This window comes from Oncorhynchus kisutch, linkage group LG17 (genome assembly GCF_002021735.2).
Source record: "Oncorhynchus kisutch isolate 150728-3 linkage group LG17, Okis_V2, whole genome shotgun sequence".
Classification (NCBI taxonomy): Eukaryota; Metazoa; Chordata; class Actinopteri; order Salmoniformes; family Salmonidae; genus Oncorhynchus; species Oncorhynchus kisutch.
This window is the reverse complement of record NC_034190.2, coordinates 31,297,593-31,316,688: the sequence shown is the minus strand read 5'-3', so window position 1 is coordinate 31,316,688 and position 19,096 is coordinate 31,297,593. Positions and strand designations below refer to the sequence as shown.

Genomic DNA, 19,096 nt, shown 5'->3' with positions numbered 1-19,096 from the left:
CGGTAATCTGTTGATCAACCGTGTGTTCACTTTGCTGAGCGGAGGCCATACAATTATATGGGAGGAGGCAGGCCAGGCAGACAGCCGTTTTTTTCCACTGGGAGCTCCAAGAGCAAATGTTTACGGTCAGCGGTTTCCTTTTGTGGGCACGACTTATTTCGTTCGGAAGCGAGAGCAGAGCTTGCTACCTGAGCGACGTAAACTACTACACCAATCCAGCCTACCTGAACTCAAGGGTGCGCTGGATAGAACAACGCCGGGAGAAGACACGCATAAACGCATTCCGTGAAGATACCTTGTTCTCTGCCCTTTGAGATGTAGGTAAGAACACTGACGAGTAGGCACTTTTAGTAGCCTTTTTCAATTGATTTGCAGTAGAGCACGTTAGATAGGCTAGCTATGTACTTTAAATTAGTACATTTGAACCAGCACAACCACTTAACGTTGTTAGCCGGAACATTGTTGCTAGTTCAGCTTTTCATTCAGTGAGCGTTTTGATTGTAAACGGCCCATGTTACAGCCAGCATAACGTTACTCTCGTGGTAGCCTTCAAATGTTTTGTCGAATTTGCATTGGGAATGGGAACGGAACAAAACAAGATTTGTGATAATACACGCCTGTATTTTGCAAAAGATTCTGAATGCCTTTTGCGCGCTGGGTGTTGTAAACCGAGAGAAAGCAACAATTATGGGATGAACTTTGGAAAACACGTGTTTTCCTCTGGCTGACTCGCGCTGTGGAATGTTTTGGGAGTGGAATGTGGGGATTGTTTTCCATTTGTCTTGTACTTTTGTTGTTTTACTGTTATGAAATTCAGTTGCAGTGTTCACTCTGGAATCCAATGTTTGTGGGTGTCGAATAATATCAGCAGTGGAAAAATAAGCTATATTCACTAGTTCATAACCTTTGACTTGGTTGTCTGTCTGTGTTTGCCCAGCGAAGTTGGCCAACCAAACTCCCCCCCCCCCCCCCCCCCCCCTTGATTCTGTACCGGTACCCCCTGTATAGCCTCACTTCTGTTATTTTACTGCTGCTCTCTACTTATTATATTTTTTACTCATCTATTTTTTTTACTTAACTTATTTTTCTTAAACGTATTGTTGGTTAAAAGCTTGTAAGTGAGCATTTCACTGTAAGATCTACACCTGTTGTATTCGACACATGTGAGAAATATACATCTATTTATTTGACTGGGTCAATAACATCTTAAAGATGTAGGTTAGGATTGTCTACGCGCTCTCAAACGTGAGTCTACCTCCTGATTCCATTGTCACTGCTGCTCGGAGATGGAGAATGCAGAATACCCATGCAATATAGGCTAACCCATGAAATGGCTACATTTGTGTTTCAAAGTGGTTTTAATGCATTTTTGTTATTCTGTGACAGATCTAATGCCAACGGAAAGCCATGCTTGGCTGCAAATATGAAGGAAGTCATTGACTGACTGTTGTCTTTGTGGCAAAGGGATGGAGAGGGAGGGTTGTCTTGCTCTTACTCACTCAGGTGGAAAATTGGATAGATGGTTGAAGTGTGCATCAGAGGCGCACAAACTAATTATTCTGTCTAGGGTTGGGTGGTATCCAGATTGTCATAGTTATACCGCTTCTGTACCATACCAGGACATACTGTATTACTGAATGTGTGCACAAGGGGTGCTTTTTCACCAAAAAAAAAAAATGGACACAAACAGAGACAAAGGCATGAGGGGATTGAATGTCTCTGCTCTAACCAAGAAGCTTGATCTTGACATCTAGCCTCGTAACTATCAAGTTAGCAAAGCAAATGCATAGCTGTAGCCCTGCGCTGGATATAATTGATGTGACACATTTTATATATGCCACATGACCTACAGTTTGTAGACACCTGCTTGCCTAATATCTCATTCCAAAATCATGGGCATTAATATGGAGTTGGTCCCCTCCCTTTGCTGCTATAACAACCTCCACTCTTCTGGGAAGGCTTTCCATTAGATGTTGGAACATTGCTGCAGGGACTTGCGTGCACTGATGTTGGGTGATTAGGCCTGGTTTGCAGTTCCAATTCATCCCAAAGGTGTTTGATGGGGTTGAGGTCAGGGCTCTGTGCAGGCCAGTCAAGTTTTTCCACACTGTTCTAAGTTGGAAGCACAGAATTGTCTAGAATGTCATTGTATGCTGTATTTGTATTTGACAAACAGATTTGTTGTGAAGTTAACGGTGCCACGTTGAGTCAATGGACTTCAGTAAGGCCATTCTACTGCCAATGTTTGTCTATGGAGATTGCATGGCTGTTTTAAATAACTGTCATCAACGGGTGTGGCTGAAATAGCTGAATCCACTCATTTGAAAGTGTCTACATATATATATTTATTACACACACTATATATACACTATACACTATATATATATAAAAACAGTATATCGCTCAAGCCTCCTTCTGTCATTGGTGGAGGATCTCCACAGCTCTTGAAACCAAAGCCTGCACAGCACAATCCTCTTGTTTGAAGTCAGCTTCAGCCTCTGGACATGCTGATGCTTTATTGCCTGGCTGGTAGTCTGAAGTTCTCCAACCCTTTCGTCTGACAGTATTGTTCATAAATGGGGGCTTTTCCCTCAGATCTTCATATCATGAGTCAGTGAGTAATCTGTGAAAGCAGATAAAGGTGCGTGGTGGGCAGAAGTGCAGGTGTCTAGTGGTTCCTGTCTATTGAAGAGGCTTTGTATGCTTCAATAGACTGGTGTCACCAGGCAGTCTCGGGGGGGAAGTGTGCTATTGCATCCTAGTTAATAGGCTTGTTCTTGGAAAAACAGTTGTGCAGCATGTGTGCATGCTCATGCACGCACACACACACCAATACACACCATTAGACATGCAGATAAACACACTCAACCTCAGCTAGACACACGCATGAACGCATGCATACCCGCACACTCAACTAAAACCCCAAACCCCTCGTCAGACCTGGTAATAGAGTGGTGAGGAGGAGGAGTCTGCTGTGTATGGAAGTGATTTTGCCATTTCTTTAATGTTTTCAGGTTCACTTAAACATAATTTGAACCTTTGTTTGACTGACAGTTACAGCTGATTTTGGGATTGTATATCAATTCGCTCTTCTTATAAATCTGTCATCTAATGTGTTCATTTTTAAACCTTATGCAGCCAACTCCAGATATCAGGGCATCAAAAAATATAACCGCTGTCCTTAATTAGCCTAGTGGGCATGTGCGCCCAGCTATATCCTGTGCCAAGCTTGTTTTCCCTTGCTGGCTAACTGAACTATGCTAATTTTCGACCCTCATTGCTAAAGGTCATAAATACTGCACCCTACACTTCAAAACTCTGCTAGTTATAAAATCATGTAACTAAGAAATTTGCTGGAAAGAAACTTAAATTATTTATTGAAATAGTCATGACTGGTTTGGGGTATCTGTCGTGTAAGACAATGGCGGCAAAGGATATCATTGCTCCTTAACACGAATCCAAGTTCGGTTTTGAGATACATAGTTGTAAGGTTAGCTGGAAGTTTGTCTGTTATTGGAACTGTGGCAACGGGTAGCCTCTTACCGCTTGGCTCGATGGGATTTGTAGTGATTTTGTCAACACAGCCAGATATGTAAACAGTATTGTACACTTAACCTTTTTTAAACGCATAATATTTGTTGCGGACCTTTTTAGTTTAATGAGTAATCCAGTAATGGCACAAGTTAATTGACATGAACTTAATTGATATGAGGGTCTGCGGAGCTGCTCCTCCTCGCCACTCTACGCTCCGGGCTGGTCAGATCTGCTGTAGTCATGGCAACCACACGGGCCTAGGGGGATCAAAGCTTTCGCTGGAGATTTGCCTCCGTCTTTTGCCTCGCTCTCGCTTGCTCTTTCTCTCTCTGTCCCACTCTCTCGATGTCACATCTGTACCCTGGCTTGGACAAAGACGAGTCTTCTCTTTCTCTCTCTGTCCCACTCTCTCGATGTCACATCTGTACCCTGGCTTGGACAAAGACTAGTCTTCTCTTTCTCTCTCTGTCCCACTCTCTCGATGTCACATCTGTACCCTGGCTTGGACAAAGACGAGTCTTCTCTTTCTCTCTCTGTCCCACTCTCTCGATGTCACATCTGTACCCTGGCTTGGACAAAGACGAGTCTTCTCTTTCTTGTCTTCTCCTCTTTCTTTGCAGCTGGGGTTACCCCTACCACAATGAGTCCTAGTGATGTTTTCATATAACCCTAGTCCCCAATTTTGTCTCGGATAATACTGGGCCAGGACTTTGATGGTTTTGACCTGTGCATTTTTACATTCTAACCATATGAACGATTGTCGCTGTGGACGCAACTCTCATTCTTAATGAAGCAGTTCTCACACAGAAAAGCTTTGCTTCTGTTTGTTTGCTTATTCGCCTCATCCCTTTGTTTTGGTGGCTCTGTTTTGCACCGTTATCGTTTGACTGATTTGGGAAAGCTGCATACAAAATGTATTTTTTATTTAAAGATAAAGTTCTGTCTAGCCCCAATTCAGACTTACGCACCAAAGTAAACTTGTAAATTAGAATGGTACTGTGGAATGAAAAGTATTTGAAGATGAACTTTGCCTCTGCTTATAAATGAAAGAAAACGTTCACCGTTTAAAAAAAGATATTGTTTGTGCATCTCTGAGCGATGTTCTATAGATTCCAGCGGTCATTTCATGTTTTCATGTGCATCTGCTGTTCAAGCAGGCAGAAATGAGTCCGGTATGACACAGCATTGCCATAAAGCCACTCTCACTACACTGGAAGTTAATAGGAATTACTACTTTACATCGCAAAAATGTCTATCATACATGTCAGATTTCAATACCGGCCAATGTCAAAACACAGGAGGTCGTCTTCTCTCAAATGAGATGTTGATTAAAAGAATTGCGATATTCCTACCTTGAGAAATTTGTCATTTAAGAGGGTCCATCACATTTCTCCTATTTGTCTGCATCTTCAGTCCATGGTGCATACATAAAGAGATATGAGGAATCATCTTTGTATCTGTGCCATTTTATAGAATCTGTGACAGCAGGGGCAACGACGTTGAGTACATTGTGGGTTGGGGTTCAGCCAAACACACAATTGGCTGAACCCTCCTGATGACCTGGTTGGACACGACTCCAACAGGGTCACCAGGAGGGCTCAGCCAATGAAGTCAGAAGTCCCACCCAGTTGACAACATTAAAATGATGCTGCCCATGCTAATTCTGCCTTTTGGCCACTAGTTTTCTATATCATTCTCCATGGGTACATTGCATGGTGCCGTTGCAAAGACTCCACTCAGCGAGACACATCGATCTGCAGGTTGAACATATTGAGATTGTAGACTCCTAAATTGATAATGCAGTTTGTTTAGGCAATATTTTTTTATATATATTTTTTTACAGCTAACTAGGTACACACTTGCTGATATTGACTTTGGTATTAATGTGTGTAGCTACGTTTGTGTGCTAGCCAGCTAGCCAGCCAAAGAGCGAGCATTGCATTGTGGGTTTTAAAGTCAACTTGAGCTGCAGAAGATTTCCATAACAATTTTCCCATTGCTACCAACCTTATTATAATAACAAAATAAAAAAAATTGTTCTCACAATATTTAACTCTGTGAATTAGTGGATTGTTTTCTTTAAGCCCACCTCCCCCTTTCATTTTAAAGGCGCTCTGGCTACTGTCAGGGGCCTTGCTACTGTCTCTTCTCAGAATTGCAGAATGGGGGTTTTATGCGGGCATTATATTGCCTGTAAAGTTATAACTCACCCAGAATAACTGGATCTTGCCATAGTCTACCCTATGATTTGGGTGTGCCTGTGGGTAGCATTGGTCCAATCGTCTTTGGTCCAAATCGGATGATGGGTATTATATTTAAGGCAGGGTGGTATACCATATTTGACTATATACCGGTATTGTTGCACAGACAAGTTTGTGTTTTTACTTTACCACTTCTGTAAGGCCATTCTACTGCCAAGGTTTGTCTATGGAGATTGCATGGTGGTGTGCTCGATTTTTATACACCTGTCAGCAACGGGTCTGGCTGAAGTAGCCAAATCCAGTAATTTGAAGGGGTGACCATGTATTTTTGTATGTATGTATGTATGTATGTGTGTATGTGTGTGTGTGTGTGTGTGATATATCATATATATATCATGTATATGTGTGTGTGTGTGTGTGTGTGTGTGTGTGTGTGTGTGTGTGTGTGTGTGTGTGTATAAACGCAACGTGTAAAGTGGTGGTCCCAGGTTTCATGAGCTGAAAAAAAAGATCCCAGAAATGTTCCATTAGCACAAGCTTATTTCTCCATATATTTTTTTGCACAAATTTGTAGACATCCCAGTTTTGCCACAAAACACAATGCCACAGATGTCTCAAGTTTTGAGGAAGCGTGCAATTGGCTTGCTGACTGCAGGAATGTCCAACAAAGCAGCTTCCAGATTGAATGTTCATTTCTCTGGTCTGCGGCCTCACAACTGCAGACCACGTGTAACCATGCCAGATGTGGAGGTCCTGGGCTGGCCTCTTCACCCGCGGGATCGTCTGAGACCAGCCACCGGGACAGCTGATGAAACTGGGGGTTTGCACAATCGAAAACCTTCTGCACAAACAGTCAGAAACTGTCTCGGGGAAGCTCATCTGCGTCCTTGTTGTTCTCACCAGGGTCTTGACCTGACTGCAGTTGGGCGTCGTAACCAACTTCAGTGGGCAAATGCTCACCTTCAATGGCCATTGGCACTCTTTAGAAGTGTGCACTTCACCGGTTTCAACTGTACCGGGCAGATAGCGTGTATGGTGCCGTGTGGGTTAGAGGTTTGCTTATGTCAACGTTGTGAACAGCGTGCCCCATGGTGGTCGTGACAAGACCCTGACGCCCGTTGTCAAATATTCAATCCTTTTAATATGGCAAGTCTACATATGGTTAGGAGTTAAAATGGAACAAAAGGAACATTTGTTGTCTAACTGGGAGTCTCGTGAGTGAAAACATCCGAAGATCATCAAAGGTAAACGATTAATTTGATTGCTTTTCTGATTTTCGTGACCAAGTTACCTGATGCTAAGTGTACTTATTGTTTTGTCGAGCGATCGATAAACTTACACAAACGCTTATTGCTTTCGCTGTAAAGCATTATTTCAAAATCTGGGACGACAGGTGGATTAACCAAAGGCTAAGCTGTGTTTTGCAATATTGCACATGTGGTTTCATGAATATGATATATTTTCTAGTAATATTATTTGACTGTGGCGCTATGCTATTCAGCGTTGCTGATGACAATTATACCGGATCCGGGATGGGTGGTTCAAAGAGGTTAAAACCTCTTGGTGTTAGGGGGCAGTATTTTCATTTTTGGAAGAAAAAAACATTCCCGTTTTAAACGGGATATTTCGTCAGGAAAAGATGCTAGAATATGCATATAATTGACAGCTTTGGATAGAAAACACTAACGTTTCCAAAACTGTAAAGATATTGTCTGTGACTATAACAGAACTGATGTTGCAGGTGAAAGCCAAAGAAAAATCCAATCCGGAAGTGCCCCAGGTTTTGAAAGCGCTGCGTTCCAATGACTCCCTATTCAGCTGTAAATGTACCATCAACGAGCTTACGCTTTCTACGTATTCCCCAAGGTGTCTACAGCATTGTGACGTAGTTTTACGCATTTCTGTTGAAGAATAGCCGTAGGCGGCCACATTGCGTAAGTGGTCACATGGTGGCCCCGAGAGAGATTCTCGCGTAAAATAGAGGTAGCCATTACTCCAATCGGTCCTAGTGAAAAACGAATTGTCCCGACGGATATATTATCGAATAGATATTAGAAAAACACCTTGAGGATGGATTCTAAACGTTTGCCATGTTTATGTCGATATTATGGAGCTAATTTGGAATATGGGTGACCGCAATATCCGGGCGATTTCTCAGCCAAACGTAAAGAACAAGCTGAGCTATTTCGCCTACAAAAATAATATTTTGGGAAAAAATGAACTTTGGCTGTCTACCTGGGAGTCTTGTGAGTGAAAACATCCGAAGTTCATCAAAGGTAAACGATTTCATTTGACTGCTTTTCTGATTTCCGTGACAAGGTTGCCTGCTGCTAGCAAGGCATAATGCTATGATAAACTTACACAAATGCTTGTCTAGCCTTGGCTGTAAAGCATATTTTGAAAATCTGAGATGACGGGGTGATTAACAAAAGGCTAAGCTGTGTTCCAATATATTTCACTTGTGATTTTCATGAATAGGAATATTTTCTAGGAAGATTTGTCCGTTGCGTTATGCTGATTAGTGTCATGATGACAACGGTCCCGTTCACGGGATGGTGTGTCACTACAGGTTAACCGACTTGCCTAGTTTAAAAAAATATAAAAAAATTACTTGCCAACGTACAATCATTGGACAAATCTTAGGAAGTCTCTAGATTTTTGCTCGCCTGAAGTAGAGTATCCCATGATAAGCTGTAAGACCACATGTGTGGAGGTGGTGGTGTGATGGTGCTTTGCTGGTGACACGGTCTGTGATTGATTTAGAATTCAAGGCACACTTAACCAGCATGGCTACCACAGCATTCTGCAGCGATAGTCCATCCCATCTGGTTTGCGCTTAGTGGGACTATCATTTATTATTCAACAAGTCAATGAACCAACACACCCCCAAGCTGTATAAGGGCTATTTGACCAAGAAGGAGAGTGATGGAGTGCTGCATCAGATGACCTAGCATCCACAATTATCCAACCTCAACCCAAATTGAGATGGTTTGGGATGAGTTGGACCGCAGAGAAGGAAAATCAGCCAACAGTGCTCAGCATGTGTGGGAACTCCTTCAAGACTGTAGGAAAAGCATTCCTCATGAAGCTGGGAGGGAATGCCAAGAGAATGCAAAGCTGTCATCAAGGAAAAGGGTGGCTACTTTTGACTGGTACTGTATGCCAGTTAATCAGCTTTACAAGGTGTGTAGAGCCTAATGTGCTTAATTTTAAGAAGTGATTTGGCCACTTTAGCTGTGATACAGACCTTATTAAAACAGGCCTATGGGTGAGGCTACATGAGGTGTGTAACTATGATTTGGACAAATTGAGAGAAAGGGCATTGTTTCTAATGCTGGGCATCATTCACAATTGATAATATATCATTCACAGGCGATAGGCAAGTATTGTCACCCATCAGACTTCTTGATTTAATCTTGTCTTTACATATACCATATAATAAATATACACGTGTGTGAGAAATTTGTTTTGATTTAGAATGGACTATTATCATGCACCTGTTTCGATACAGGTGCAGCAGGGAAAAAAAATACATGTGACCTATACACTTATATAGCAAATGGAGGACCCTTTTCCCGTGGTTCATTTTCATGCCAGCCAGGTAGGCTATACTCTGGTTGTAAATATAACCAATGTGCTTAATATTAGGAAAGTTGAGAAATAAATACACTAGGCCTAGCTGATGGGATCCTCTTTTTAGTAGAGGCCATCACTCTGTTTTCTCACGCAAATGCATAGCCTATAGAACTGCAACATGAGATCTCGTGAAGTATTTGATTACATTTTTGAAAACGTTTGCATTTATGTCAGAGTGATTTAGAGGGACAATAGAGTGTTGAGTACCAGGCAGTCAGAAAGTTTGGTAGGCTACTGATGACCAGCATCAGAGCTTGGAGAAGCCCAAATACCTTGATTTAATAATTAAGAACAAATTCTTATTTTCAATGACGGCCAGTGGGTTAACTGCCTGTTCAGGGGCAGAACGACAGATTTGTACCTTGTCAGCTCGGGGATATGAACTATATAATATATATATATATCAAAAAAATAAAGGGACACGTTCTCCACGGCGTCCAGACTGTCACATGTGCTCAGTGTGAACCTGCTTTCATCTGTGAAGACCACAGGGCGCCAGTGGCGAATTTGCCAATCTTGGTGTTCTCTGGCAAATGCCAAACGTCCTGCACGGTGTTGGGCTGTAAAGCACAACCCCCACCTGTGGACGTCGGGCCCTCATACCTCATTGTCAATCAGTGTTGCTTCCTAAGTGGACAGTTTGATTTCACAGAAGTGTGATTGACTTGGAGTTACATTGTGTTAAGTGTTCCCTTTATTTTTTGAGCAGTATGTGTGTGTGTATATGTATATATATATTCAAACCAATTTTTATTTGTCACATGCGCCGAATACAACAGGTGTAGCTAGACCTTACAGTGAAATGCTTACTTACAAGCCCCTAACCTACAATGCAGTGTTAAAAACGGTAATGCTTGCCATGCGGTAGCAGGGAGAACAGTGTATGACTAGGGTGGCTGGAGTCTTTGACAATTTTTAGGGGCTTCCTCTGACACCGCCTGGTATAGAGGTGGCTGGAAGCTTGGCCCGGTGATGTCCGGTGATGTACTGGGGGGGGATGACGTCATCGATGCACTTATTGAAGCCAGTGACTGATGTGTACGCCTCAATGCCATCAGAAGAATCCAGGAACATATTCCAGTCTGTGCTAGAAACACAGTCCTGTAGCTTAGCATCTGCTTCCTCTGACCACTTTCTTTTATTGACCTGAGTCAGTGGTGCTTCCTGCTTTAATTTTTGCTTGCAAGCAGGAATCGGGAGGATATAATTATGGTCAGATTTGCTAAATGGAGGGAGAGCTTTGTACGTGTCTGTGTGTTGTAAAGGTGGTCTAGAGTCTTTTTTTTTTTTCTCTGGTTGCATGTTTAACATGCTGGTAGAAATTTGGTAGAACGGATTTATTTCCCTGCATTAAAGTCCCTGGCCACTAGGACCGCCACCTCTGGATGAAAGGGGGATACCTAGTCAGTTGTAAACCTGAATGCCTTCAACTGAAATGTGTCTTCTGAGTGTTTTCCTGTTTGATTATGGTGTTATGCAGCTCATTGAGTGCTATCTTAGTGCCAGCATTGGTCTGTGGTGGTATATAGACAGATACGAAAAATACAGATGACAACTCTCTAGGTAGATAGTGTGGTCTACAGCTTATCATAAGATACTCCACCTCAGGTGAGCAAAACTTTGAGACTTCCTTAGATATCGTGCACCAGCTGTTTACATATATACATAGACCACCACCCCTTGTCTTACCAGAGGCGTCTGTTTGGTCCTTCTGATACAGTTTAAAACCCGCCAACTGTATGTTATTCATGTTGTCGTTCAGCCACGACTCTGTGAAACATAAGATATTATAGTTTTTAATGTTACGTTGGTAGTTTAGTCTTGCTCGTAGGTCATCAATTTTGCACGTTGGCCAATTGAACAGATGGCAGTGGGGGTTTACTCGCTCGCCTACGAATTCCTAGGAGGCAGCCCAACCTCCACCTCCTTTTTTTTCTCTGTCCTCTTCACGGAAATGACGGGGATTTGGTCCTGTTCCCGGGAAAGCAGTATATCCTTCACGTCGGACTCATCATTAAAGTAAAAAGCTTCTACCAGTTCGTGGTGAGTAATTCCTGTTCTGATGTCCATAAGTTATTTTCGGTCATAAGAGATGGTAGCAGCAACATTATGCACAAAATACGTTTTTTTTTTTTTTTAAGTTAGAAATATCGCAAAGAAACTAACAAAATAACAGTTGGTTAGAAGCACATACAGTGGGGCAAAAAAAGTATTTAGTCAGCCACCAATTGTGCAAGTTCTCCCACTTAAAAAGATGAGGCCTGTAATTTTCATCATAGGCACACTTCAACTATGACAGACAAAATGTGAAGAAAAAAAATCCAGAAAATCACATTGTAGGATTTTTTATACATTTATTTTCAAATTATGGTGGAAAATAAGTATTTGGTCACCTACAAACACAGACCTGTAACTTCTTCTTTAAGAGGCTCCTCTGTCCTCCACTTGTTACCTGTATTAATGGCACCTGTTTGAACTTGTTATCAGTATAAAAGACACCTGTCCACAACCTCAAACAGTCACACTCCAAACTCCACTATGGCCAAGACCAAAGAGCTGTCAAAGGACACCAGAAACAAAATTGTAGACCTGCACCAGGCTGGGAAGACTGAATCTGCAATAGGTAAGCAGCTTGGTTTGAAGAAATCAACTGTGGGAGCAATTATTAGGAAATGGAAGACATACAAGACCACTGATAATCTCCCTCGATCTGGGGCTCCACGCAAGATCTCACCCCGTGGGGTCAAAATGATCACAAGAACGGTGAGCAAAAATCCCAGAACCACACGGGGGGACCTGGTGAATGACCTGCAGAGAGCTGGGACCAAAGTAACAAAGCCCACTATCAGTAACACACTACGCCGCCAGGCACTCAAATCCTGCAGTGCCAGACGTGTCCCCCTGCTTAAGCCGGTACATGTCCAGGCCCGTCCGAAGTTCGCTAGAGAGCATTTGGATGATCCAGAAGAAGATTGGGAGAATGTCATATGGTCAGATGAAACCAAAATATTACTTTTTGGTAAAAACTCAACTCGTCGTGTTTGGAGGACAAAGAATGCCGAGTTGCATCCAAATAACACCATATCTACTGTGAAGCATGGGGGTGGAAACATGCTTTGGGCTGTTTTTCTGCAAAGGGACCAGGACGACTGATCCGTGTAAAGGAAAGAATGAATGGGGCCATGTATCGTGAGATTTTGAGTGAAAACCTCCTTCCATCAGCAAGGGCATTGAAGATGAAACGTGGCTGGGTCTTTCAGCATGACAATGATCCCAAACACACCGCCCGGGCAACAAAGGAGTGGCTTCGTAAGAAGCATTTCAAGGTCCTGGAGTGGCCTAGCTAGTCTCCAGATCTCAACCCCATAGAAAATCTTTGGAGGGAGTTGAAAGTCTGTGTTACCCAGCAACAGCCCCAAAACATCACTGCTCTAGAGGAGATGTGCATGGAGGAATGGGCCAAAACACCAGCAACAGTGTGTGAAAACCTTGTGTAGACTTACAGAAAACATTTGACCTCTGTCATTGCCAACAAAGGGTATATAACAAAGTATTGAGAAATACTTATTTTCCACCATAATTTGCAAATAAATTCATTAAAAATCCTACAATGTGATTTTTCAGGATTTTTTTTTCTCATTTTGTTTGTCATAGTTGAAGTGTACCTATGATGAAAATTACAGGCCTCTCATCCTTTTAAGTGGGAGAACTTGCACAATTGGTGGCTGACTAAATACTTTTTTGCCCCACTGTATAACGTCAGCCATCCTCTCAGGCGCCATTCTACCATTCATAGGAATACTTTGGAACAGATTTCCAACATTTTAAAAATATATTTAAAAATGCTCAAACTTCGGGCGCCAAATCAAAGCACTGCCAGTTGGGGAACCCTGACTTAGGACATCAAATGTTGTTTTTCTATTAAAAAAGTGTGATTTTTAAGAGTGAATGCCTGAATACAGGGAAAATCTGGAACCTGGATAAACAAAGTGGAATTAGGCAAAATATGAAATTTGTTATAGGTCCTTAATTAGCTTGCACGATGGATATCAGTGAACATGTTGGTAATACCTTTCCCTTGATCAAAAGCTTCATATTGTTGTGAGTAGCAGTCATTTCAACCTAGAGTAAAGTAGGTATTATCTGTATTTCTCACTGAATCTCTATGATGTTCCTTATGCCAAATAGAATTTCAAAGTTATTGTTAAGTGATTTGTCAGGTGTTTCTCTAGTTGTTCCCGAAATGATTTCACACTGCATGAATCATTAATTTAATTAGGGTTTTTCCTTGAGGTTTCTTGTAATGTTTTTTTTTGCTGAACAGCCTGTGTAGGTAGGTGGTGCCTACTTGTACATGAAATATACTAGTCCATTAAGTAATTCTGGGATATCCCAGAAGTTATTTGTTCCTCTTAGTGCAGACTTGGGAAATTAGTCATTCCTTTGCTGGCAGGCTTTCTGTCCACCCACAACTCTACAGTGCCAAGGGAGTACTGCTTTTCTCTCTGACCCTCCCTCCCCTGACTCAATCTCTCTCTCTCTTTTTTCTCTATCCCTCAGATGCGATGACGGCTGGCTCCAGAGACAAGAGGAAGTGGCTTTTGCCTCTGTGCTCACCCGACAGAACCAGTCTTTAACACAGACAAACAACGGACACTTTTCGCCAGACGCCTTCTCCCAAGCACTGATTTTGCTCTCCTCCCTCTTTGGGACATCATGGAACGCCAAGGCCCACTCCCTATAATCGTGGTCATTCTAGGGGTTATGGGTACATGTTTGGCCAGGCTTACCCCCCGGGTCTCGTTTCCTATGGGTAAGTCAAACACTTTTTATGCTCTTGTTAGCTCCTCGATTATGAACTTTTGAAATCCAGTGATGCATTCCAATGCTTTCATTTAGTCTCGCTGTCTTAAAGTGACAGTGGCTTAAAGCAAAGTACTTTGCAGCTGTGAATACTCTCCAGTGACTGTATTTAGCTATGGATTATAAAATATATATATTTTTAAACTTAAGAACAGATCAAAAAGACACTCTTGGTGTGAATGCTTGTCTATCATGCCCTGCTTGGGCTGGAGAGACCCACCCAGTCCACAGACGTTTGTACATCCAATTGAACTATGCTCCTATACTCGGTATCATGATATGAAAAATGACAATGACTTGGAATGGCACGGTAAGTATTGTTCTCACCATTGTAGCTCTGGTAGTAATTGCATCCCTGATATGACTAGATGGAGGTTCAACGGGACCAACGAAGTGTCTGAAGTGCAACAGCGCTAACAGGGGGGAAATGCGATCGTGAGTGACATTGCTCTAACTGGGTGAGGCCGATTCAGTGTTGAGTTCGTTTTTCAAGAATCACTTACGAATGATCAATGCTCATTGGTACTTTTTAAAAATGTATTGAACTTTTATTTAACTAGGCAAGTCCGTTAAGAACAAATGTGTATTTACAATGACTGCCTACTTGTCTCTGAGCAGAGATGATTACTTCAGACCAAAATACACATCTTTGCCATCTGTATATGGTGACGCTGTCATTATGTGCACGTTGTGTAGTTGGTTCCAAAGTTGTCCCACATGAGCCTTTCACAGGCTCACATGGAATAACTTTGAGTGGTCTGTTGCCATCCATCATTTGTGGATATTCTGGAGAGGGGAATGAAAGTTGAGCTGAACCGATGCGCTGTTGTCTCTCTCTCTCTCGTACAAAGCACTTCTCTCTGCAGTCATAATAAGAGGAGCTCCCGAGTTTTGCCCCAACTAACGACGTACTAATGAGATTTGCATTATGGTTAACGAAGCAGCCAGCGGATGACTTCACAATGTTTTTGAACTGTGCGGTTGCATGGTCTTCAAAGCGTGTATTCATTACTATTGTTAAAGTGGAACTGACAGCGTTTGAACTACTTTGCAGATATGAAAAGTTTTTATTAGGTTTTATTTACTGCAGTACTTTCCCACTCTATATTGCCATAGAATATTCACAAATGCCTTACACTGTCATTACCAAAAAATTGATGAAAACGTGAAAAGGAACACACAGTGCTCGCTTTTAAGAAAATATAATACAATAAAAAGGTATATTCTTCCAAGGTGGTTATTATGAACAGATTTTAATAAGATTTAATGTGGCTAAAACACTGTCAGTTCCACTTGAAGGGGCTGGGCAGTAACATAAAAAACCCGGAATGTTGTAATAAGGTTTTTAAACTTTCAGTTTGTTTGCTCCAGTTAAGGGTTGGAAGTTGTAACATAAAGTAAATAGTATCCACCGTTGGCCATTTGTTTGTATAACACTACTGTTCCTGCCTTAGTTTGCACTGAAAATGTCTCCATTCCTGCTCAAATATCATGCAAAGCACAGTTTCCAATAGAAATGTAGCCTATCCTCTAAGCTTCTAGTTCTTTCAGCTGTTGAATCTATGTTTGGAATTTCAAACTGTATTCCTTACGTTTAAGATGCAGATAACCTCAAGGGATTGCCAGAAGGTTTCAGTTCAATCTGTCTTCAGTGTTTACTGTGCAAATTGCTGAACCATTTTCACCTATCTCTGCTTTGCTTTTTCTATGGCCATTTCAGTGGCTTGTGTTTTGTTTAAAAGCTGTTGGCCATTGACCGAGGCCCTAATGGATTTATACTTAACATCGGAAGTGAGTTACGAGAACTACTCAGTAAAACAGGGTAATAGTCTGCAGTGTCATCAATGGAATCGAGTAGGCCCCTGACTTGCAAATATTACGGGGTAAGATGAGGACACTGGCACAATTTGACAGGTCCTATAATAATGTGTAGTTCATAGGGCCCTATCATATGTTTTTGTTTTTTGCCTGATTACCTTTTAGTTTTTGCCCAAATTCTGTTTTCTCCCATTTGTTTTTCCTTGATTCCATTTGCACCCCAAAAATGCAGGGGTTCGCTCAAAATCCCACTTTTTAAAAAATAGGTCAGCCAATGTTAGGGATGCACCGATATGACATTTTTGGCCAATACCGATATCCTACATTTTCCTTGCCAAAAAACCTGATACTGATAACTGGTATTTAACATTTTTGTGGCCTTCTAAGCATTCTAGTACAGTTAAATAGTTGAAACACACACACACGGAAACAAAAAGTCCCCATCACCAGTAAAACATAATCAAAACCTATTTCTTTCATTTACTTGCGGTGCTGTTTCGTTGTTAATTTGTTCAGTCGTTTCATTATCAATCAGGATTTCATCATACATGTCAAGCAGTGAAGTTTCAGCTCTGTCCGTGGCCTGTCGTGGGTCCTCTTCTTCTGTGCTTCACTGTCACTGTGTCCATTTCTATCTTGTACCTAGCATTGAGCATGGTGGCGACACATTAAAGAGGCTCAGCGAATGCCACCGAATCGCTTGTTTACAGTAGAGGTCCCACCAATTTAATTGGAATGGCCCATTTTAGTTAGGGCCGATTTCAAGTTTTCATAACAATCGGTAATTGGCATTTTTGGACGCCGATAATATTGCAATCCACGAGGAGACTGCGTGGCAGGCTGACCACCTGTTACGTGAGTGCAGGCAGCAAGGATCCATGGGAAGTTGCTAGCTAGTATTAAACTTATCTTATAAAAAAACAATCAATCATGGTTGATATTACTATTTTAACTACCTTGTCCTGCGGTTCATATAATCAATGCAGTGCCTGATATTGTCACTTCTCTTGCGATCAGTGTAAGCAGAGTCAGGGTTTATACAGCAGTTCGGGTCGCCTGGCTCGTTGCGACCTGTGTATTACAACCGTTTCTTCCTAACACAGACCGTCATTAATTTGCCAGAATTTTACATAATTATGACAACATTGAAGGCTGTGCAATGTAACAGCAATATTTAGACTTGGTTGCTACCCGTTTGATAAAATATGGAACGGTTCCGTATTTCACTGAAAGAATAAATGTTTTGTTTTCGAAATAATAGTTTCTGGATTTGACCATATTTATGACCGAAGGCTTGTATTTCTGTGTGTTTAATTATATTATAATTAAGTCTATGATTTGATAGAGCAGTCTGACTGAGCAGTGGTAGGCAGCAGCAGGCTTGTAAGCATTCATTCAACCCTCACTTTCATATTCAATATTCCCAGTTAAGAAGTTTTAGGTTGTAGTTATTATAGGACTATTTATCTCTATACCATTTCTATTTCATAGACCTTTGACTATTGGATGTTCTTATTGGAGTTGGTAGGCTTGTCAGAAAGTCCTCTAGTTTACAGCCTCTAGTAGAGTACTTTTGCAAGTTTTAACCCCACTGGCTGTGTGGGCAGTTTTGTTGAGCAGGTGTTTCAATGCCATGAGAGGGTCTGCTGCAGACGCAGTTGATGAGCTTATTTCTCGAGTCAGTAGTTCGAATGGCAGCTCAGTATGATGAAATCCTGGTTGAGAATAAACAACGAAACAGCAGAGCTAGTAAGTGAAAGAAATAGGTTTTTGATGATATTTTACTGGTAATGGGGACATTCGTAAATGCCAACAAAATAACTTGTTGGTGTGTGTGTTCAACTATCTAACTGTACTAAAATGCTTAAAAGACGGCTAAAATTCTAAAAATCGGATATCTGGTTTTTGTTTTGCAAGGAAAATATCGGGTATGGGGTAAAAATGGCATATCTGTGCATCGCTAAGTTACGTTATATAGGTATGCACGTCAGCATTTTTAGCTATCGGCCAATTCTGAGATATTGTGCATCCCTATCCAATGTAGTTGCTTTTCTAAGTCCACAACAATGCTTAAAACCATATCAGGAGACCACTTTGGAAGTCTGGGCAAAATATTAGTGCATTTAGATTTTTGTGTGTAGTTACACTTTTAATGCCAGTGCACACCAACAAGACACCGTTGTTTAGTTAGCAATGTTGCACACATGTGATTGCAGAGTTTGCAAAACAAATGGCCACTGGATTGATGCAAATAATCGTATTCTGCCAAATGTAACATCAGTGTTGACACACACACAGACCGAGGCATTCCTGTGCCTGTTTCAGAAAGTTGCAGAAAATACAAATCACTGATGCAATTTGTTCATGTCTTATTATTAACTTGGGAAAATGAATTCTAATAATTTAGCTTAATACGTTTAGTTGATGTCCTAAGTTAAATACATTTGAGAAAATTGTTGAATTCTGTTTTGTCTGGATTCTGTGATTTCGTCTGCAACACAGATTTTATAGGGCCCTAAATTTACATTGAAGAGGACTTGCTGTATAACACAAGCGGAAGCCCAAACTGTGTCTGACTAGAAGAACAGGAAGCGAAGATGACCTGATTGAGAGAAATAAATGTGAAAGCGGATACATTTGCAGACTTAGGTGAAGCCTTTTTGTTTTGATTCCTCTCTGTGGCTTTGTTCTGTTTGGGCACAGTATCAGATTAGGTTGCGTGAGTGTTTTCGTATGTTTTGCTCAGGAATAGTACTAATGGGGTCACTCACCCTTTTTTTACAGTTTTGTGCCGTCCCAAACTGTTTTCTTTTTCCTGGCTCGGATGCATCTAATCACATTGTCCTTTTTTCAGCATGGTTTCAGCAACAGGCCGTTGCAGTACAGCTAAGCTCGGCTCAGTAGTGTGAAAAGGGTAAGCTTTTAGGCTTCCCCGGAAGCCTGGATTGAACTACTGGAAAAATGTCCATCCTCTTAGACGATGCCAATACCCCATTCAAGATCCATTTTTCCCCACACTCAATGGAACAGCACAAACGCTAAGT

General features: G+C 41.6%; 1 protein-coding gene across 6 annotated transcripts in view; it reads left to right on the top strand.

Moving 5' to 3' along the window:
- LOC109907443 (semaphorin-4A-like) overlaps nt 1-19,096 on the top strand; it is a 45,714-nt gene continuing 26,618 nt past the window's right edge. The window contains exons 1-3 of one of the 6 annotated variants that reach the window (XM_020505403.2): nt 10-317; nt 11,361-11,414; nt 13,932-14,184. In XM_020505403.2, coding sequence (XP_020360992.1) covers nt 14,088-14,184 — 97 coding nt within the window. In that variant the 5' untranslated portion in view covers nt 10-317; nt 11,361-11,414; nt 13,932-14,087. Of the gene's footprint in view, nt 322-11,360; nt 11,415-13,931; nt 14,185-14,673; nt 14,693-19,096 lie in introns of those variants that run through there. The other 5 variants (XM_020505402.2, XM_020505406.2, XM_031793548.1 and 2 more) reach the window with 5 other exon arrangements.